The 22,992-nt window shown below is 42.6% G+C and overlaps 1 protein-coding gene across 1 annotated transcript in view; it reads left to right on the forward strand.

Moving 5' to 3' along the window:
- The window catches only part of CUBN (cubilin), a 1,111,275-nt gene that overhangs the window by 301,679 nt on the left and 786,604 nt on the right, over nt 1–22,992 (forward strand). The window contains exons 23-25 of the mRNA XM_069211549.1: nt 8,898–9,087; nt 19,507–19,664; nt 21,877–22,058. Coding sequence (XP_069067650.1) covers nt 8,898–9,087; nt 19,507–19,664; nt 21,877–22,058 — 530 coding nt within the window. The remainder of the gene's footprint in view (nt 1–8,897; nt 9,088–19,506; nt 19,665–21,876; nt 22,059–22,992) is intronic.

Below are 22,992 nucleotides of genomic sequence, written 5' to 3' on the forward strand. Positions count from 1 at the left end.
TTGAAGTGAACCCCCCTTAGTGTTGGACACATTTTCTCAATAAAAGAAACAGAGATAGCTATTAAACAATGCAGACTGATTGCAAACAGTAGCAACCAATGGAATAGTTATAAATGTTTACAATAAAGTTATATAGTGTAAGAAAGTAGTTGTTTGTGGCTCCCCATGTTTCTCTATCTTGTTTATCTGGTTATAGGGATCTCTATGTTATACCACTACCAAACAGTAGTACGGTGTCCCTGCATGCCCCCTTAAAGTGTACTTTGCATTAGATTACTCTCTATAACTTATTTAACTAGGCTCTATGCAGTGATTCAGTAAATGCATCTGTGACGTGGATGTTAAATGTTATATGTGGGCTGCGGTCTTCACTTACAGCACCAATCACAAATATGACAAACATGTCTTCCAGCAGCACCACTGTGCTCTGGCTTGGCTCCAGTTTTAAGACACTTCAATAACACATGGCAAGGAAAAATGTCTGGGCCATCTAAGCTACTTTTTTTTATAATAATACGTCACCTCAAAAGTGTGCGTTGTAAGTTCACAGCGCAGGGTGTCTAATGTATAAAATTGTGATAGTTTATATATCTGACATACGTTTCTTCAAACTGACTGAAGAGACAACAGCTATTTCAGTTGTGTAGGCTCAGCTATATATTCCACAAAACAAGACTGGGTATGACTACTTTTTTTATTTTCTATTTTTACTTGGGAAGGAAAATGCTAGAACAATAATTAAAAGTTATATTCCACTTAATCTTCAGAATCTTATTTAAGGGTTACATTCGATCTTGATACGTTTAGTAGAAAATGTGCAATAGGCTGCCTGAGCCAGAACTCACTTAAACTAGTTCTGCCACTTATCACACTTCTAGAGCTGGAGTTTACATCCTTGGCTAGGAGATTAATGATTAATGCTCAGAAGGCAAAAGCCTACCTTTGAGGCTCAGAAGGCAAAAGCCTACCTTTGAGACTAGAAAGAGTGGGTAGACTTAATAACTACCTGTGTAGTGGGGGTTGTCATCTGGGAGGGATGCTGGACAGCTGTCATCACAAAGGGCAGACTTAACATTTCTTCTTTTGATTTTCTGATCCAGATGGCGCTGACAGGATTTTCTCCCACTCATCCCCACAGCCATCTTACAACCCTCTGCCCACAACCTCAGCAGAAGGAAAAACAGTCCTGACCCTGTGAGGTGGGAGGAGAGTTCATCTACATAGGGGAGTGGCTAAGACGCTGGAGAGAAGCCTGCCTGGTGGCAGAAGGTTTCTTCAATCTTGAAACAGGGGCTCATGAGCAATTTTACAGTAAGACTTAGAAAAAGTGTTGCAAAATGAGGTGGACATAGGGTGAAAAAGTAGCTGGAACTGGGTAGGTTAAATACTCAAAAAATCGCTAGTGCACAGGATAAGATTGTCATCTCAATACCAATTCTTTAGAACATTTCTGAACTTGGGAAGGATAGACTAGAAGAGGAAAGCTATAATTAAAGCTTAGTTCCCAATTTGCCCATACATACAAACACAAATGCTACTTATGTTATCCAACCTCTCCTTAGAAACATTCAGCCTTTGACAGAAGGAATGCAACATAGTAATGAGTCAACACCAATCCTTTCAATAATGAAACAGCAAATGAGATTTATATCAGATTTTTCCTTCGATTGCTTGAACTCAGCAGCATCAGGTTCTTCTGTTGCATCATATTTATGGATGCACTTATGGATGGCGGACAATTCACAGACAGTTTTATTGTTGCACCTGACGTTTTTAGGAGCAAAGTTGTGTCACTCACAGTAAGAGGAGATGGACAGGAAGTCCTAAGGAAATTACAAATTGATGACTTCAGTCACACCTTTGGGTGGATTGCATGGCACTGGTTTAAAAACACGTTTGGCCCATCCTAGCACCTAAAGGTTAAAACTAGCCCTTTTGAGGAAGGGGTCTGAGCCCTCTCTCACCCAAAGCCTGGTTCCAGTCCTCCTCCATTCCAGTCTCCTCTCCCTTAAGCATGGCTGTCCACAGAGTGTCAATTAGAGGAAGTCCTGTCAGTGGTTGCCTTCTAAACTTAATAAACATCTGGAATTCTTCAGTGTGGGAAGCCTGGGTCCTACGAATGCTTCAGCATGGCTGCAATATGCTGTCATCATGGCGAGCTAATATCAACCGCTAAATCTGCTGTTAAATTTCTCATCTCCATTAAACATTCATGTCAAGACTCAACTGCTCTGCTTAAGACTTGGCCTGATCACGCTAAAAGCACACAAATATGGATGACTAAAAGGTGAGCAGGATGTCTTATGCAGGGAATGTCGATCTACGACAGTCTCTTTGCCATGTGCTCTGTCTATGTTCCTTCCTTCTGGCATGTACCCATTTTTCCACAACTGAACATCAGATCTTGTAAAGTTCCAGTCAAAGAATGCCTCAAAGGGAGTCATGTCAACTAATTTTTACAATTTATAAAGACAACTACAATGATGCTGAAAGTTGCGACACCACAGAGCTAATGGGTCGCCTAACACTAATCTGCACATTTTAAACCACTGTTTACGTGGCATTTTAATGCATTACACTTGACAGTTTCTCTCCATTCTTAGTTATGCTGTCCATCATGTTTCTTGTCACCACTACAAACCACTGCTTGCACATACACTTGTTGATGCGAATCAACAGCTGCACTTTATTAAAACGGAGGGCGGTGATAAGGGGACAGGAGCAGCAAGCTGACCATGAAGGGCAGGCACGATGGGCACTGCAAGCACAAAACACCTTGGAAGTCTCCACTGAGACTATAGTGGCATACACGTAGACAACAGAAGGAATATGGGAGGTGGTCAAGGTCAGAAAGCTGACCACACAGGGCAGGTGGGAGGGGCCGTGGCAGCATAGAAGACCGTGCATGGCAAGCAGGAGAGAGAGTGGCAGCACAACAGCCATGGTGGGCAGGAGGGAGCGGACGGAGGCATACACAAAGGACCTTGGAATACAGGAGAGAGTGGTAGGAGCTGGACACAGACAAGTGAGGACAGAGGAAGGGGCTTCAAACAGGGCACACAGGGCAGGCAGTAGGAGCAGTTGCAGCATAACAGAGCATGAAGGGCAGATGGGAGTGGCACCAAATGGATCATGGGCGACAGGAGGGAGGGGCTATGGGCATAGAACTCAGACAGGCAGGGTAGAGGTGTCAGGGACAGGCAGCAGCCATCTGACCATGCTTGGCAGGTGGGAGGGCCAGTTCCAGCTCAACAGAACACTCAGAGCAGGTAGGAAGAGCAGGTGCAGGTCCATGGAGCATTGTGGGCAAAAAGGAGGGATCAGTGGCTTGCACACAGACATCAGAGGGCAAGGGAAGGATGGTAGGGGTAGCAAGCTAAGCACAGAAGCTAAGCAGGAGGGTAATGATGGGGCATAGAATTGCACAAAGAAGGGCAGGGACATCAAGCTAAATGGAGGGCACTAGCAGCACATCGGAGCAGATAGGGCAGGAGGGAGGGGATTGGTGCATGGACTTGGACAATAGAGTGTAGGGAGGGGGTGGATGGGGCAGAAAGCTAACTGTTCAAGGCAGGTGGGAAGGGCAGTGACAGAACAACGGCCACACAGGGCTGTAATGAGGTGGCAGAGGCATGAACTTGGACAGTGCATACAAGGAGGAGTGGGTGCAGGAACATCAAGCTTGGGTGGAGGCAGCACAATGCTAAGCCAAGCCTTGCGTCCAACCTCCCCCCACATGCGCATTGTGATGGGCATCTTAATTAACGTTAAATGAAAACCTAGAAATTCACTGAAAAAAACAAAGGTTATAGTTAGGAAATAGAATTAAAAAACCTTAAAAATTCACTAAAAAAACAAGGATTACAGTAAAGTTATAGTTAGGGTCAGATTGTTCACGCACAAGTCCATAGAAATTCAGTTAGAGTTATTTCAAGTAACTATAACTCGTGTCCTATTTATACCAGCTGGAAGTTTTTGTTGTGATATGATTTGCAATGATTTAATTAATGATGAAATATTAATAAAAATAAACTCAGTACTTCAAACTCAAACTCAATACTTCAAAGCATGACTATCCATGGACTGTCATTTAGGTGAGGGTCCTGTGGGTGGTTGTCCTCCGAACTAAATATACATGGAGTTCTTCAATGTAAGAAGGCCGGGTTCTACGAGTCATTCAGAATGGCTGTAGTATTCAGTTCTCAGGACCTCCGCTAGAAGTATTTCTCTCCATTACTTGGCAACAGTATCCTCCTCAGTCCCAGACTATCTTTCAGGGAAAACATTAATTGATCCCAAATGCTGTGATATCTCCAATTCCTGAGCAATACATAAAGTAGGGTGCTGCTTATTTTTGCTATAAAATAAGTCAGGGAATGTCAGCCAGTTCTGTCTGTAAAAAAAAGGTAAATGTCTTCACTCTTCAGCTTCCTTTTAAAACGGTAACTCTCCATGTCATCTTTGTTTGGTTGTCTTAAGAGAGTTTGCCAGTCTCTTTAGACTTTAAGGAAGCCTATTTGCCAGTGGTTAATTTGTAAATGAAATGTGCCAGTGCCCAAAGCTCTCCTCTGAAACACGCTGATGCTGCATTTAAATGTGCAATCACAGAATGCCTTGGCAGTGTAATCCATCTTCGGCCTCTTTAATCCATTTACAGACACTTTTCGCTCCTTCAGCTCACTCTTGCAGCTTTCTGCATTCTCCCTTTGTGGCGCTTTTCCATCGTTCTTTGCTCCATCTTTCCCCTATATGGCTTGCTTGTGGTAATTGCCTGATGCAGAAAATTAAGGTACAGGCCCGCAAAAATAAGTGCAGGTGCCCCCCACCGGCTCATGCAAACTCTCAAAGATACCTCTGTTCCTACAGCTTCGGTCACCATTATCAGTTTTGAGTGTTATTGTTTATACTGTCATCTGCACCAAAGGTCTTTACACAATTTCTAGACCCATTGGTGGGTATCCTGCATTAACATTTGCTTATTTAGATGACTGACTAATGTATGCCTCCTTTTTTCCAAGGCAATATGTTTAGTAACTTTGCCAACAGCTCCAATCCTAGTGGTGTTTCACCCAATATCATAAATTCTCAGGAACATTTTTTCATACAGAGTAGGTTAGGGTGTTTCTTCAGGAATGAAGGAATACATTCGTGGGAAATGAAAGGCACTGGTAGAGGCTGTTTAAGGGAGCAAGGAGAAATATTGCCTTCCTCGGTGTGTATACCTTGGTGTGTCAAAGTCACCTTGAACCCTTGCTTCAGCCTCTGATTACTTATTGAATTCCAGTCTCTTGGAATTATGTGACTCCCCAGATCTATCAAGATCTCTAGTCATGGCTGGTCCAATGGACCTTATCAGTAGAGTTCCTCTGTTCTTTTTCCCCTCCTATTACATTGTCTATGGACGCCTGCAGCAACAGCTGGAGGGGCAACACTGGGGGGAGTCTCACTTCAAGGTCAGTGGTCTCCCAAAGAGAAGCTGATGATTTCCAATGCAAGGGAGATGGCAGCAATTCTTCAAGCCTTGTTACATTTATAGCCAATTCTTCATGGCCAGATGGTTTGTGTATAGACAAGCAATCAAATGCCCCCTTTTATAAATTGCCACAGAAGCTCAAAAGTTCATCTTTCAAAAAGAGTCTGCAGATTCCACCCTTCTCTCTTTGATGGTAGTTCATCTGGCAGGGAGGAGGAATGTGTCAGTGGACCAGCTAAGTCACTGTCATGTTGAGTCCCTGCCACAGCCTGTTCCAGAGGATTAAATCTCAATTTAGTTTCCCCTTGCTACATTATTTTGCATCAGAGAACAATTTTCTTCTTTCAAACTTTATCTGATGGCCTGGAGGTTGTTTCCATTTCCCTGCCATGAACCTGAGGACTTATTTATGAATGTCTTCCAATTTATTTGATTATCGCCTTTCTGCGTAAGATCCAGGACCAACATATGCATAAGTTCTTCCTTGCAAATGTTCCCAGACTTCCTTGGTATCATCCCCTGTTCCAACTGTCAATTCAGTCTTGATGGATCTTTTCAACAATACCTTACCATTATGAGTTGCTCTTCTTCCTGAAGAATTCATCAGTATGTTTCAGTTGGTGGACTGGAGCTTATGAGGTTAACATTAGAAACTAAAGGTTTTACCTCCCAGTTTGTTCTGTGCATTAAGCAGTCTTGTACACCTGAGATTTGTAAGGTATATGGTAGACATTGTTGGAATTTTGAGGTTTGGTGCTTCACTTTGAGGGCATTTTGCTTCCTCTTGTGAACAGATAAAAAAAAAAAAATAATCTGCACAATGTGTTTTTTTGATGGATGTAGCAGTAACTCACTTACGCAGACATTACTCTGCAGTTAAGCCTTTAAAGAGTTGGATACTCCTTCAGTTGCTGAGTTGGCAACTTGTCTTCTCAAAAGCTTTTTCTCTGAGGCACCCAGTAGTTTAGCCCCCTATCCCTTCTTGGGGTTTGAAATCAGACTGTGGATTTGAATTTTTTCTTGGCCTAACTTCTATTTTTAGTTGCCATTTGCTCAGGATCCAGAGTGGGAGACGACAGAGATTTTTTTAGGTGAAGAACGATTTCTTCATTTTTACCCAGATAAAGTAATGTCCCACCTTTCTCTAACCTTTCTCCCTATTTTTTATTCTTCTCACGACTCTGGGCTTCAGTACACATCTTTCGTCAAAATCACTTTTTTCACTAATTTGTTCTTTCAGGTCAGGGTAAACACCTGAAGTCTGCCCCCTTTAGCAGCTTTGTCTATTTTGTCATCTCCAGGGCTTAGACATCGATGGGAGCTGTTTTACCAGGTCCTATCCCTTGTCGCCCAACTATATGGTCCTTCAAAAGAGGAACTTTGAGGGACATTTGTAACGTAACTAATTAGTGTTCTCCTCCTTTATGACACATTATTACTGGCAGATGATAAGAATATTTTGCTTTTCATATATTGAGTGCTGTTAACTTGTGATCTATTTTTCATTAAAGATTGCACCTCTTATAGCTTATATTTTTTGGTCTTTTGGGTTTCATTATTTGAGTATCATGCCGTTGCCTACACCTATGTGGTGCCCAGTGTGAAAGGGCTGTCAGACCTCATGTCCAGTGTCAGTGCTGCTTCCTGGGCCACTTCACGCACCTGCAACACCTTTCTCACGGTGTCCATTTGGATGCATGGATGGAAGTTTGTCATTTTCTGTGCTGCAGTGTTCCAGCATGTGCTGTCTATCTTTGGAGGGGGTGCTGTCCGGGTCTGGTGCTGGTCGGCAGTCATCGGGAGGTGATCCTGTGTCCCCATGAAGTTTAGGAAAGTTCTGGGTGTTTGCCAAAAACTCCTTATAAACAGCCCATGCCTAAAATACATTTTTCCATTGTTACCTAAGCCAAGATGGCTACCACCATTTTTTTCTGTGTCATAATTAACAATCCATAATGGCATATTACTATTTCCAGATCCTTTGGGCCATTTCCTGTTTTTCTATGTGTATAGGAAGCTTTGGAGTTTTGATGATTGTTTCACAAAACAAAAGGTGTTTCTTTGTCTGTTAAACACTAGTGTTTGCTCCCTCACTGTAGGACTCCAGTCCTGTTGTTCCAGGTCTGCTGCGCTAGTTTCTTAACCATAATCATCTTCTGGCCTGTCACTTGTTATCCATTCAGTACGGTTGATTTTTACACTGAATACTTCTCCTCCGAGAGGCTGTAGAACCTCTGTAAATGCATCTAGTACTTTCACACTTAATTGTTGGATCAATGTGGCTACTGGAGAGCATTGCCACAGGTTCTAGTCTTCCTTGTCACAATCCTAAGGTTTCCATATCTCCATGCCCACATTTGGGCGCCCACGGTTTCTCTAACGTGCTAAGTAAAGCAGGACATGTTGTGGTTTCCTTCAGTCCTTTGGTTCTTGGATGGTGGTGAGGCATAAGTTAGGAATCGAGGTAAAATAGCCAGATCGGTGTTTGCATACACGTTTTAGGTAGGGTATGTAGATTTTGTCTTTTGGATGAGAAGAAATCTGAGTAATGAGTCTTTTGAACTGGCTTAATGAGAGCGTGTAGGGAGAAGCAACACTGCAAAACTGAAAATCACAACTTTGTCCAGGGATGAGTCAACTAGAGCAAGTTAATTCAGTAGTCTATTAAGGGCTCATTCAGTGTAGAGAAGTGGAAAAGAAGTGAACTACAAGACCCAGCATGCAATGTACTTTTTTTTTTTTTAAGCGATAGGACTGGGTAAAGATGCCCTGGTAACAGGGGAGCTTCAGTTGAAATGTTCAGGATGCAAAATGATGCAATGCCCTGCATCAAGAGAAACAAATTACCTAAACTGTCCATCTCACAGGAATTTTTACATTATCTTTTAAAATCCCCTCCTTCATAATTGCCTTAATTTAAGTTGTGTTCCTTAGATAAGGATGCCTTAAATATAAAATATCCCATAGTGAAACGACACAAGTAACTCATGGATGCAAGCTTTCTAGATGACTCCATGTTATCAGTGTCTGGGCATGGGCTTTTAATTAGTACAATCAGCACCTTCTGGGATTTGTAGTTTGGTAATTCTGGTTAACCTAAATTGAACCAATTTGACCACATTTCCAAATTAAAGTGGTTTGTTGAAGGACGTAATGTAGTCGAATAATGCGTCCGTGATGGCACTGGACAAACTTCTCACTACATATCAAGTCACTCATCATCTGGTTTGCTTCAATATTGTCTGTGATGACGATATAGCGTCCCATGTACATGTTTTCTCAGTAAGACGTTGCTTTTGATTAATTAATTTATGGTAAACTATTTATGTACTATTATCTTACATGTCATGGTAGTTTTAGTTAAAAAAAATATTTTTACCATTTCTCTGAACTCATTTTACACATTTCCTTTTGTCCTGAAAAGCGTGTATGGAAGATTATACAGAGGCCTCCGGAGTGTTTACATCCCCCGGGTATCCGAACAACTATCCGCGCAGCCGGGAGTGTGTCTACACGATCACAGTGGAAACCAACAAACAGATTCTTCTCAATTTCACTGAATTCAGCGTGGATTCCTACAGTAGCACATGCTTTGATGCCCACGTGGAAATCAGGCAAGCACACTTTGAAAATGCTATGAAGGTCTTGTGGTTGTCACAAGTGTGAAAACATCCTTCTGCTGCATTTAAATGTCATCGTCGTGTTTTTTGCTAGCTTTCACCATAGAAAAGTGGTAGTCTTGTTGGAATGGAGCATTGTTATTAGGGCATTTCCTGCAGAAATTATTTTGTTTCTACCACAGGTTTTTTTTTTTTTTTAAATCTGTTTATTCAACGTTATACAAAACATAATACAAGAGCTGCAGTACATTCCACTTAACTTAGCGAGAGAATACACAACTTTCCTACTCATGTATATCCGTGCATATTAGTGGTTTGTGTATAATACAGTACAGGTACATTTTAGCGTACTGGTGTATAACTTAACTTTGTGTAACTTTCAATACTAGTCTTGTCAATCAATATGCGTAGGTCTATATGTCGGTGTCAGAAGTAATGATGTTTACGTTAGGCTGTATAGGCGCGAAAGGTAGCTATCTTTTGCGTTTGCCTGGCATGGTTAGTTAGTTGTATTGGAACAGGGCCGGAAGATTAGTGGTGCGCGAGCGTGGTGTTTCAATTCGCCTTAGGGTACGGCTCCGTGTCTTTTACGCTTTAGTTGAGTGTGATAATATCCTGTCAGCCTATTAGTGCATAGTAAAAGGAAGGGAGAGGGGTGAGGAGGCAGGTATTGTGTTTGCTGAGTATCGGACAGGGGGTTCACTGATGGACGTACATTACTTTGGGTGTTTCAGGGAGGGTACTTGTCATCTCTGGTCTCTATTTTTACTACGAAAAGATCCCAACTTGCAGCGCCTTCCTGTATCTGTCCCTTAAGTTGCAGTTGTCTAAGTGTTTGAGCCTCTGCTATTGCGCAACTATGTAAGTCTCTCAGCCAGGTGGAGTGAGAAGGGGCATTTGGGGCCTTCCAGTGAGTGGCGATCAGGCGCTTGTATATCACAAATGCCAGGTCCACAAACTTGTGGGTGTGTTTATCTCCCTTAGCACGGTGTCGTATACCAAACAGGCAGGATTCCGGAGTGGGTGTTAACGCGTGGTCCACTATGTCTGCCGTGGTTTCAATAATGTGACACCAACCAGTATTTATAGAGTGACATTCCCAAACCATATGGTAGAAGTTAGCTGCAGAGGTGGCGCACCTTGGACATATTGGTTTAGAATTTGGGTATATTTTATGTATACGAGCCGGAGAAAGATATGATTGATGTATGTAATTAAATTGCGTATATCTTAGCCTAGTATTACGAGATACGGACTTAATAGAGGTGAGGGCTGCTTCCCAGGATTTTTGAGTGGTTGGTGTATTGAGGACTGAATCCCATCGGTGTTTAGCCTGAGTTAATGCAGTGCAGTTGCTTGTTAGGAGCGTTTTATATAATTTGGTAATGGTGCCTTTTGCGTTGCCCATTGAAAGCACTGAAGTGAGTAGAAGGGATTCATTAGGTTCGTTGGGGGTTCGTCCCCATAGGTTGTGTAAAAGATTAGCGATGGCGCTGTATGTCAAGAAAGCCCCAGGTTGTATTATATCTGCCGCTACCAATTCTGCAAACGTACTTGCTTTGGAGCTCGAGTAGAGGTCTCGCAGGTTCAAGGTATTGGTCACGCGTATATCGTGATAGGATGAAAGGGCTTGTATGCCTGGTACCTGCGACAGTGGAAGCAAGGGGGAGTAGGGGGGGGGGACAGTGCCTTGCCTTGTACGTATCTCTGCCAACAGTGCCTGGCTGTGTTCCATAGAGGTGAATACTTTGCTGGGTAGGGGGGTCCTGCCAGCAAAGAGGTCAGTATCGCTTGTGGTGCTGTATGAGCAGCTATCGCTATGCTCTCCGGAATGGTCGGTTCGTTGAGCCACATTTTGACCCATTGCAGTTGGGCTGCTACGTAATATAATTCTAGATTCGGCATGCCAAGCCCACCTTCTTCTTGTGGGTATTGCGTAATGGCTAGTGCTACCCTGCGCCTGTCCTTGCCCCAGAGTAAGTCAGTTAGTAGTGAGTGTATTTTGCGAAAAAAAGAGCGTGGCAAGGGCATTGGGAGCGCGTTGAAGTAATATAGGAATCTCGGTAGCACTAGCATATTGGCTATGGCCGTCCTGCCCATTGGTGATAAGGGTAGCGAGCTCCAAAATGACAGGGAGCCACGGGTGGAGCGGAGTAAACGATCTAGGTTACCTTCTCGTAGGTCTAACAAAGAGTGGTATATCTGAACGCCCAAGTATTTGAAGGTCTGGTAAGCCCATGGTAACTGGTGACTAGGGATTGTCGTTTGCTGCTCGGTGGGTATACGAGTGAGGGGGAAAATACATGATTTAGTCCAATTGACACGTAGGCCAGAGGCAAGAGCAAAAGTATCCAATATTTGCATAACCCTAGATAGAGAGGTAGAATAATTGCGTAAATATATCAGGGCATCATCTGTGTATAGGGATATTATGTGGTATGTTTTAAATTCCTGGATGCCCCATTTTTTAGCATAGCTGCGAAGCTTAATTGCCAATGGTTCCATGGCTATTGCAAATAATAACGGAGAGAGCGGGCATCCCTGTCTAGTGCCTCTACCGATAGGGAATGCTTCCGATATTACTTGACCGGTTTTGACCCGAGCTATTGGTTTGGAGTATAATGTTGCGATCCAGCTGATGAAGCCGCTCTGGAAACCAAACGCTTTAAGAGTGCGGAAGAAGTAATCCCAACGAGTGTGTCAAATGCTTTTTCTATATCTAAAGACACAGCCACCGTTTCTGGTTCTGTGGTATTATGCATGATACGAATTAACCGTCTGATGTTTAAGAAGGTGTTCCTACCCGGGATAAATCCTGATTGGTCTGAGTGTATGAGGTGCGGTAGATGAGGGAGCAGTCTGTTTGCCAGGATCTTCCCTAACAGTTTGCAGTCGGAGTTCAGAAGGGAGAGTGGTCTGTAGGATCTGACGTCTAGTGGGTCGCGGCCTGGTTTTGGCAGGACTACTATAAGTGCTTCGCCCATGGAGTCTGGTAGCTGTTTTCTATTGCGTGCTTCGTTAAACACCTCGAGCAGAGGTTGTAGAAGGTGAGTGGTTTGTGAGTTATAGTATTCTACTGGCAGACCATCTGAGCCAGGGGTCTTGCCGCGTGCCATTTGAGAGAGAGCCAAGCGAAGTTCCTCAATGGTGATGGGACCGTTAAGTATAACTGCGCTGCTAGTGATATTTGGATTTTGGGGAATCTGTGCCAATAGCTCGGTCAATTGTTGGTCTTTTGGAGGGGTAGTAGGTTGATATAAAGAGCGGTAGTACATATAGAAGGCTCTGTTTATGTCTACCTGAGTATTAACCATATCACCTGATTGTAACCTAACCGCACCTATTGGCAGAGATTGCGACGGTTGTCGTACCAGCCATGCTAACAATCTTCCTGATCTGTCTCCTTCTGCGTGCTGTCTCATTTTAAAGTGTCTATAGTCATGCCTACCAAGTCTATCATCGGTTTCTCTGTATTTCGCCTTCAGTAGATTTAGTGTTGCTGATGGGGTGTTGCTTGTGGAGGCTTCAATCTCTGCTCTATGTATTTTGGCTTCCAGCGTTAGTAGTTCCCTAGTGAGCGTTTTTTTGACCCCCACAGAGGCTGCCAAGCATTGTCCCCTGATTACGACCTTATGGGCATCCCATTCCGTAGCGCATGTTAGTGTTGAATTTCTGTTTAGGGAGAAATAGTCCGATAGCCAATTGGTTATTTCAGCATTAAAGGGAGGATCAGTTAGGGCATCTGGTTGTAGGCGCCATGTTGGGATGCGGGTGTTTGTGTAGCCCCATAGCAAGGTTGCGTAGTGTGGGTTGTGGTCTGATATGGTACGGGCTAGATAGCCGGATGTGCTTATTTTTGAGATTATGTTGGGTGATGCGAAAAACATATCTATTCTAGTGTAAATTTTTCTACCACAGGTTATGTTTTACTATGTGTATGCTGTCAGAACTTTCTAGTTTTCCAAGCCCATGTGAAAATAGTTCACCCTCTCCATGTTAATTACGTGCAGTCTGGGCCTTGTAGTCTTGAGTTTATAATGGGCTAAAACAGGCCAACAAATCCCAAAATGCAAAGAAAACGAATGAACTGGGTGAGCCACTCACACAAGGATTTACGAGCCACTCACACAAGGATTTTCGATACACGGAAGCTCTCTCAGGAAATTAGCAACAAACTTTACCCTTGTAAACCACCTCAGGAGAAAACTCATTCTCAGATGCGGAATTTGCTTTTTGCTAATTCAGGTTTAGTTTGTATGTTCTAAGTGAACCTATGTCACGTGTGACACGTTCAGCCGGTCTTGCCTTTTTATCCAAAAGAGCTATTGAAACTTGTAATTTTGCTTTTAACATTGTGAGCATTCGGGTCAAAAAGTGTAGCTCTTTGCTAAAAAGACAAAACTGGCTTACGCGTTTCACGTGATAAGGGACCACTTGACATCTATGAAGTTCCATTTGTGAAACTTTCAGAAAATATTTGTAACACTAAGAATTGAATGTATTAATTTGTTATCACTTGTATTTTCAGCTTGTCGTGCCTTTCCAGTTAAAGTAAGGATGTTCAATTTTATACAACAAAATAAAAAAGCAGAAAGAAGAATGCATTAATGCATTTTATTATTCATTCCCCACTAACAGGGGTAGTACCTTCGAATGAATCTTACATTTTCAGGATATTTCTGAAATGATAGTGCACCCCCTTACATATCTGCTACATCGATTGATGTCAGAGGTTAAATAGGGCACTTAACGTTTCTGGTGGTGATGCTGTAAATTACCAGAGGTCTGGTAGTTTGATTTTGCAGCTGTCTTCTCTTGGGTTTCAACAGCTGTTGACTCAGTAGGGAATGTGCCAAATTCACTGTTTTATGTCCCTGGGGTCTCCTTCAATGGTAATTATTTTTGTAAAGCGCATTAAAGGGGGAATTAACACAAATACTTGAAACCTTCTGATGAAACGGGGGGCGAGGGAATACATCCCAGCATAGCTGACATTCACAGACTGCCATACAGGAGGACACTATACTGTGATTATCAATGGCGTTCTCCGAGTTTTTTTTTATTCAAAAGTGGACTACATTTTTGAGGAATATCAAAGCACGAACTTACACGTGACATAAAATCGAAATCGCAACATTAATACTAGTATCATGGATTGATTTTAAAATATCCTGTAATTGTTAGTAGTATACATCACTCTAACAAGACAGAATACAAATCACAGTTATTAATATATTTCTTTAGAACGGAGATTGTTATTAATGAAGTTACCTTGTGAAATGTATCTATCTGTCCATGGCCTAGGGATTCTAACAAAAGGCTACAATGAAAAATTATGAGGCCTACACAAGCATCAGTTTTTGCATTGCACCCTTAACTGGCGGCATTTGAGCGTTGTATACAACACCTGCAACCCATTCTGTTATACCGACTGGCCAGGCATAGCTCCAGCACATTTAAAACCCCGCTTTACAAGGGAGGATGAACTATATTTGTGGGGCACAAACTGGGTCACACATCATCCAACGAAGGAAAAAGTGTATCCTTCCCTTGAGGGTTTGGCATTTAAATTTTCCATTTCAGAGTAGGTAGGTTCGAAGCTGTCAGAGAGTGTACACATGGGGATCCTCTCATCGTTCTCAAAATTAGACTGGGCACCATGCTCTCACAAGAATGTGTTTTCTGGCTTTGCTCCACTGAAACAACCCCTTCCTATTCAAGAGGGGACTGAAGTCCTCCAAGTAAATGGATGCTGCACTCACCCTCATAGGGATGTGTGGGGGGGCGTAAACATCTATGTGCATGCCTTGAAAGACCATCGGGTTCACTGATGCTCTTTCAAAGGGCTCAGAGCGTTCTCCTTAGCAGTAGCAATTGATGTAATGGAATGGACTCTTTACAATCATGCACACGTCACCATAGAGGGTGCAAGTGGTACTCAGTACAGTGTAGACTTTAATAAGCCACACATAGAACACTTCCTTGGAATCTGCTGCAGCTGAATGCACTTTAAAGTATTTTAAACCAAAAAGAATGTTCAGGTCCACTTACTTGCAATCTAGCTGTTGGATAGTAATTGAACTACACTCGAAATAGACACAACAGTTTCCAGGCTGAGGTTTGTGCAATGCAATGGCGAACAGTCTACCTCCTTAGAAAACCTGAAATGAATTCACTTGGCAAAGAAATTTACAGCATTTGTAATGCCTCACCACCCCAAGGGGTCTCTCGGTGTTAGCAACGTACCTGAAAAGAGATAGCACCTCAGTTCTTATCGACGCTTAAGCAAACACTTAAGGCCTGATGTAGAGTTTGGTGGAAAATGTACTCCATCACAAACATGAAAGATGTCCTGCCTGCCTTATTACAAGTACATTGTATCATATGATACTTGTAATAAGGTAGATGGGATATCTGGCACTTCTGTAACACAGTGGTCTGCCTTACTGTCTGCCTTACTCTCATTCAGGCCTTTAATCTCAAGTGGAAGAAGGTTTTCAAATTTAGAGCATTGGATAGTGAAAGAACAGCCTTTAGAGATTAGATTGAATTTAGCAACTTGCATCTTGAGCTTGTTGTTGCTACTTAGGACTCTCTGCTGTGGTTGCGTGTTGATTTTAGAGAATAAATACCTAGAGGCTAACCCAGGGAGATATTTGTAAACTGTTCATAACACCTTAACAGTTATCCATTCAGCAACTAGCAGCAGTGTAGAGATCTGTAGACTAAAGTGACACGATCTCTGATCCTTAGCATTTTAACACTTTGGAGCCTTGTCAATAGATGTTTATGTAAGTTGGTGTCAGGGTATTACAGTAGTCGAGAAAGATGACTGTGTCCCGTTTGTTTGAGAAATAATTGGAAAAATGGGTTTACTTGGCTGGATATGGAAGAAAGAGTTCTTTACATCTGGATTTATTTGGGGTTTGAGCGGTCCAAGCATCAAACTCGTTGAATCTTATCCACAGGATAAGACTGCAAACAAAATGTTTGGAAGTTCTAAAGTAGGTACTGAGGATCAGTCCTTAATGCTGAAGTTTATAAACTCAGTATTTTCTTCATTTACCTAAAGATAGTTTTCTTTAATCCAACACTGAATCTTAATGTTCAAGTTCCTTTGCACAGTTAGGATCCTGTGAAAATCTAACATATATCTATGTCCTCAGCATAAGATTAAATTGACCCTTTATAATCATTGGTCAAATGGAACAAAAGATACAGGTGTATATTAAATAGAATAAAGAGAGGGCAGAGCACTGTGGCACTCCATGTTTCATCAAAGATAAATAAGGTGCTTTTTTAACCTGTTAAATGTATGAATCCCTAACTTTGGTGGATAGTCATTCAAAATGTTTGCAATGGTTCACTATGTCAAATGACGTGGACAGATCCAAAGTCACTAAAAATTATGCTGCACTCTGGGCTATTAAGCACAAGGTGTCAACCAGGATCCTAGTGATGCTGTTTGAGTGGTCTGGAGTAGTCAAAAGCCAAGTTGGATAAAGGACCATACGGCGCTGAGATCTAAAAAAGATTGAACATGTTGAGCCACCATGTCCTCTGAGATTATGACCAAAATTAGCAGATTTGTAATAGGATGGTAGCTTGCTGAATCTGATGGAGAAAAGTTGGGATTACTGACAAGAGGAGTGATGAGCCCCACTCCCAAAAGTTTTTAAAGGACAAATGTAAAAGGGATGGTATAGTTGGAGCAAAGAAAGTTAAATCTTCTTTGAGGAACTAGGTCAGGCCTCGATCACAAAATGAATCTGTAGTTTTAATACTGTTTAGAAAGGAGATAATGGAGGTTATTACAACTTTGAAGGAGGTGTTAATCCGTCCCAAAAGTGACGGTAAAGTGACGGAAATACCACCAGCCGTATTACGAGTCCATTATATCCTATGGAATTTGTAATATGGCTGGTGGTATATCCGTCACATTTGGGACGGATTAACACCTCCTCCAAAGTTGTAGTAACCCCCTTTATGTTCAATATCTCCTGATGTAAATTGGAAAAATGGCTGGCCTCTATTTCAGATAAAGCAATCTGTATTTGGCCTGTGCTCCAGCCATAAGAAGAGGAAGTGAATCCGGCCCTCACTGCCCAGTGAGAAAGCAGCAAATGAGAGTGACAATGAAGCCTATAAATTGTAAGCAGTGGGTGGGGTCCAAGCCCTTTGTAGGACAAAACATCTCTTACAAGCGAGAACGCATGCACTGATGCATGCAAGACCTGAAAAAGTACCCCACTACCTTTGTGTGGACAGTTGTAGTGTAATAGCCAATAGCCATTCTTGATGCACCTGAGAAGCATGCTTCATTTAGAAGTAACATGCCAGCCTCGTTTTATAATAGAAATCTCTGAGACCAATTTCGTGCTTTGATTCAGAGTAAGCGTCAAATAACATTTGAGCGCAGAGACAGCAGGAGATCTAGAAGCAGCACAACTGAAGTCAAGCAAATTACGTTGTAATGAATTAAGGTGCACTATTCTAAATTCAGATAGGGGTTGGCCAAGGAAGCAGAGCGAGAACAATTAATTTAAAAATCACCAAGCATAGTAACATTGTTCCACAATGCCATGGAGTAAGCAATGAACATCGTGAAAAGTCATATGAACACAGGGGCATAGCAAGGATGCCATGGGCTAGGTGCACGCAGGGAAAATTGTCCCTTTGACATCTTTTGGTGTAGTAAAATACAGCAATTGACAGGGCTCGATGAACTCCATAGGGCTCTGGTCCGGGTGCCACTCCACCTGCTCTACTCCAGTGGTAGCTATGCCCCTGGGTGAACACTAGAAAACAAAGAGTGTTGCCGATAATGGACGCTCTTAGCAAAGCATGGCAGCTTCAATAATCCTCGCTCTAGCACTTTGCTGCATAGCTGGTGCTGCTCGCTTAAGGGAGAGTATGAAATGCCATGAATAATCAACAAAGATGAGGGATCTATCCCTGTCAGCAGTCTCAATGGAGCATAGGAAGTGTAGATTGTTGGGCACCAATAGACAGATACTGCCTATGAGACAGAAGTCGGAGTTATGAACAGTAGGCAGGAACCTCAGGTGGAATTGCAACCCTAATAGGCACAGTCCTTTCAAGTTAGGCTACTGAAGTGCTCGTTGTGTATTGCGCTTTGGCACTTGAATATAGAATTAAAATACAACCTAGTCTCTTTGGGTATATCACTGAGTGTAGAAAATATCCTTGATCAGGTTACTAAATACTCCATACATTGAATGACAGATGGTATATCAGGGGAACACTGTAATTGACGTATAACCTGAGATGTCAGTGACTTTGACCCAGCCCTCTATGCCTTTCAAAGATACCACCTACAGTTGAATCTTCCTATTAATCAACAGTCGGTAGTGTACTGTAAAGAAAGCTCTGCTTCTCAATACCACTCTGTTATACCCTCGTGAACCACTGAAGAAAACATGGAAAGTGTTCCAGCCTAGAGTTACCATACACTTTCACCTCTGTGATACACGAGGTGAGAGAGAGGTCCATCGTGTGCCACGGGCTTCACTGTCCTTGCAGCAAACAGAGAAAGCTCGGTTTGCCTTAACACAATGAAAGGACTGGTGGTGCTTTTGAGACTTGGGGCCATGATAACAGACGCGGCTGCACCTCCATTTTGTCTGCCTTGTTACACACACACTTTAGAAATTCAAGTAGTTTATAGTTATCAGGGAAGTAAGTTAATACGACAAATACAGTGAGAGGTCCTGTTTGAGCCTTTGGACAGCCCTGACCCTAGTGGCCTGCCTCTAGAACAGAGCCTGTCGAATCCCTAGAACCTCTGAAATTTACTTTAAATATAGAGGTAAACTCGTGCGAGTAGATTTCTAACATTTTGAAGTAGGCCTTTTTGATTCTGCTACATCATGCAAGAAAATCAGCAAATGCTTACCCTTGGCTGGCTTTGGTAGCCCATTGGATTTCTGCATCCTCTTCAGTGATCTGCTGTTCACACAATGGTTAAAGGTTTGAATGCCAGCTGGTCAACTTCTTCTTCCTGATGGATATATGTTATGTGGCATTCAGTTGGGTGACACACAACTGTTGTGCAGCAACGAGAAACCTTGTGTGAACTTGTGCATTGCAGCCACATGCATTGTCGTGTCAGGGTAGATAGCCACTAACATGTGCTACCAAAATTAGTTTGAGATATTCTTTGTGTTTCACCTTTTCCAGAACCGTTCAGATGTGAAGAATACAACTGTGAGCAAGCATTTTACCACAACAATAAATCGAATAAAATGTTTGCCGTTCATTGAGAAGACATGAGGGGTTAGGGATAGAATAACATTTAATAAAATTCCTTCTCATTTATACCACCATATGCAAACACTGATTATCAAATAGCCACAGTCTTCTACATATGTTTACCCTTTTGTTTCATTTCAGAGATGGGGGATATGAGACATCAGTGCTCCTGGGCAGATACTGCAATAGAAATCGACCACCAGCGATCATCTCCCACAGCAACAGACTGTGGGTAAAATTTAAAAGTGACAGTCTCACAGGCAGAGGGTTTGTGGCTCACTGGGATGGCACATCCACAGGTAAATATGTGAAATAATTGTACTCCTTGCAGCACGGCATAAAATCTCCAAATTCATTGCAACTATACATATAAGATATGAAATTGTTAAATTGTCTTTATGTAAAACCTGGATCTCAAATCACGTCTCAAACACTGTTACTGAGACTGTGCTAAACAAGGTATCAAATTATCAGGTATTGACTAAACCAATAGGCTTGGCATGTGCACACAGAGGTACACAACATACACGGGACTCATTGACACATGTTTCTGAATAAGCACACAGAGTAAAGTAGTCAGAGCCCTGCATGCCGAAGCACACAGACCTACAAACTGAAGGGAACGCATTCACATAGACAGTACACATACAAGAACCCAGTCACCCATACAACATAAGTAAAGACACTCACGCATACCAGCAAAGCACAAGTACTCATGTATGCAGACAACATAGAGTCTTACTAAACTCATGTAAAAGCATCACAAACACACCTGAATATTTGTAGAGAAGCGCTTTTTTTCTGTGTGAACCTTCAGCTACTTCTGGCTTTTAGCTAACAATATTTAACGTGACAGCATTTTCAAGTCCGTATTTACTATGGTCGCCAGCAAAACTGCTTATCCCAAAATACAAAGTTCTCATTCTTGAGGAGGGTTCTAATTGAAAGTTGATGCGTCTTCAAACAAGCCTGTTTTGTTTATATTTTCTACAATCCGGGGTGTCACTTTCCCTAGCAATAAATATGAAATCTTAATGAAGTCTTAAAAGGCCCAATCTCTCCATATCTCTGACATTAGTGTCTCGGAGACCATTCTTTTTTCCTGTTGCAAACTCACATTATAGAGCTCCATTCCAGCCCATCATGTGTGCCATTCCTTCATTTCCCTCCTTCAAAGGAGAACTCAAATATGTAGGTCCTCAATTAGACCTGAGTGAAGGAACGTCCTTCACCCAGACATTAATGCAATTTCTATCTTGGTGGACATCAGCATGCAGTGCAAGCCACAGTATAATGGAGTCCCTGTTCCCAATGGTGGATCGGGTACTTTGTGGAAGTACACAGCTCTGGGAACTCCCTGGTGATTCCTTAGCGAATACATATGCAAATGGTATTGGCATGAGATTCTCGGGATTTCCCAAGGCTGGGCTCTCAAAGCCCACTGGTAATCTCAAAAATCACTTTCCTATGGAGCATATGGAATCTTGGGGATTGTGTATGTGCAGTACAATTATACTGTATGTGTGTGCAGTATTAGCAAGGAATCTCTTGGATTCCCCTTTTTCCGTACTTGCACACCCACCTCAAGGACGATAATCCCTGGCATTGCCAGTGAACCTTGATATGGAAGGGTGGCAGGAGGAGTCTCCGACTCCACACTGCTGAAGGAATCCTTGACTTACCCCTGCCCTATTGCATGTGCGACATGTTCTTTGGAGAGAGAGAGTCCATGCTTTTCTGAGCCCGAGAAATGAGAGCAGAGGTTATTGCCACTCTGAATGTGCAGGTCCCATCACCATCCTTCTGTGTTGCTAAACCCGATTGGGATTAAGTGACTTATTCTGCCACGTAATCCCAAGAGGCAGGAGTTTGGCAGTCTGGCCGTTGACACTGCCCGTTGGTTAAGTTTGTTGACGAAGGCTACTATTTCCCTCCAACTAGGGCCTTGTTGTTTAATTGCTGTTTCATCTCCTTTTAGACCATCTCATCTCTAAGGGCCAGATGTAGCAAAGGGTTTTACCCATTCTGTGTCTATGGGAAAATGTGTTCATACATATGGCCCTAAGTCTTCTGGACACTTTCACCTCTGTCGTGGGAACTTCTGCTTAGGTATCCAGATTCTGGTTTGTTAATGTTTGCCTTACCAGACCCTTCATTTCTTTTTCATTTGCAGTTTTTCAATAGTTCGATGTATTAGTCTTGAAACAGATGGCACACATTAATGCATATTTATACATGGAAACTCCTGTGTGAGCGCTGGGTCCTTATTATATTTATGTGTTGGCATTACTGTTTGTCATGTGCTACTTATTCACGTTTTATAGAGACCATCATACGGTGTACCTCATGTTGTGCTTATAAATATCTTATTTCGTTATCGCTAAACGTTGTTCTTCCCAGTCAGTGGTACTAGAGATTGCACAGTGTGAATACAGCCCATACAATTGCCTTTCCTCATTTCACATGAATCTAAACTCGGTACTTAATTCTTGTTTTTTGTTAACTTTTCAGGCTGTGGTGCAACTCTGACTACCCCATCGGGCAGCTTTATGTCTCCCAACTATCCAATGCCTTATTTCCATAATGCAGAATGCTATTGGCTTCTGAAAGCAGCCAGCGGCACTCAAATACAAATTCAGTTTCAACACTTCCATATGGAGTCTCATAAGAACTGCAACCACGACTACCTTGCTGTATGTATGCCTGCTTTTCGCTAGTAACCCGCTATAAGCATAATCTATTATAATCATATTCTCAGGATACACCACAGTGATATAGAAAAAGAGGACCGTGAGTATTTATTGAAGATGCCATTGTAGTAGTCTTAAACATGAAATTTTTATTTTGTCTACAAGTAGCAACAATGACAGTGAAAGAGTGATAAACTAATAACAGCACTACAACAATTAATATCCTGGACCACAACAGGGGTATGTGCTTATGTTTGCACTCCGGGGCATTTCAGTTTATATTTAATGCTTCTTACATGGGTAGAAATGTTAGATTCCTTGCAACCTACAGAGGTCCGCCCCTACCCTCGATGGGGTGGTGTTGCCTTAAAAAGAGGGAATGTTTTTCTTTTTTTTTTTACCAATGCATATGCAACATCCTTGATGTTTTTAACTGATGCATATTGGCAAAATATTCCCTGATAGACACACTAAGGTTCCTAGGACTGCCAGACTCACGGTGGCAGTCGAACCGCCGCCAATGCAGTGGTCCAGCCTCCACATTATGACTGTGGCGAACGTGCCATGGTCGGGCCGCCTTCACTGCCACTTTTTTGCTGGCCAACAGCCTGGCGGTGCCGGCGGTCTTAATCCAAGGCAGGCAAGCAGCGCTTCCCTGGGGATTACGAGTCCCCTCTCCGCTGGCTTTTACATGGTGGCTGCACCGCCATGTAAAAACTGGCAGAGATGGGGTGCTGGGAGCACCATCGGGGCCCCTGCACTGCCCATGCACTTGGCGTGGGCAGTGCAGGGGCCCCCATGGACAGCCCTGTTGTGCTTTTCACTGTCTGCTTTGCACCGCCTTCAAAGGCAGACACTGAAAAGATACCAACTCAGGAGAAGGGTTTTTACAAACTGTTTGTGCAGGGACGCCTTGCATCCCACCTTCTTAGTGTGG

This window comes from Pleurodeles waltl, chromosome 10 (genome assembly GCF_031143425.1).
Source record: "Pleurodeles waltl isolate 20211129_DDA chromosome 10, aPleWal1.hap1.20221129, whole genome shotgun sequence".
Taxonomy (NCBI): Eukaryota; Metazoa; Chordata; class Amphibia; order Caudata; family Salamandridae; genus Pleurodeles; species Pleurodeles waltl.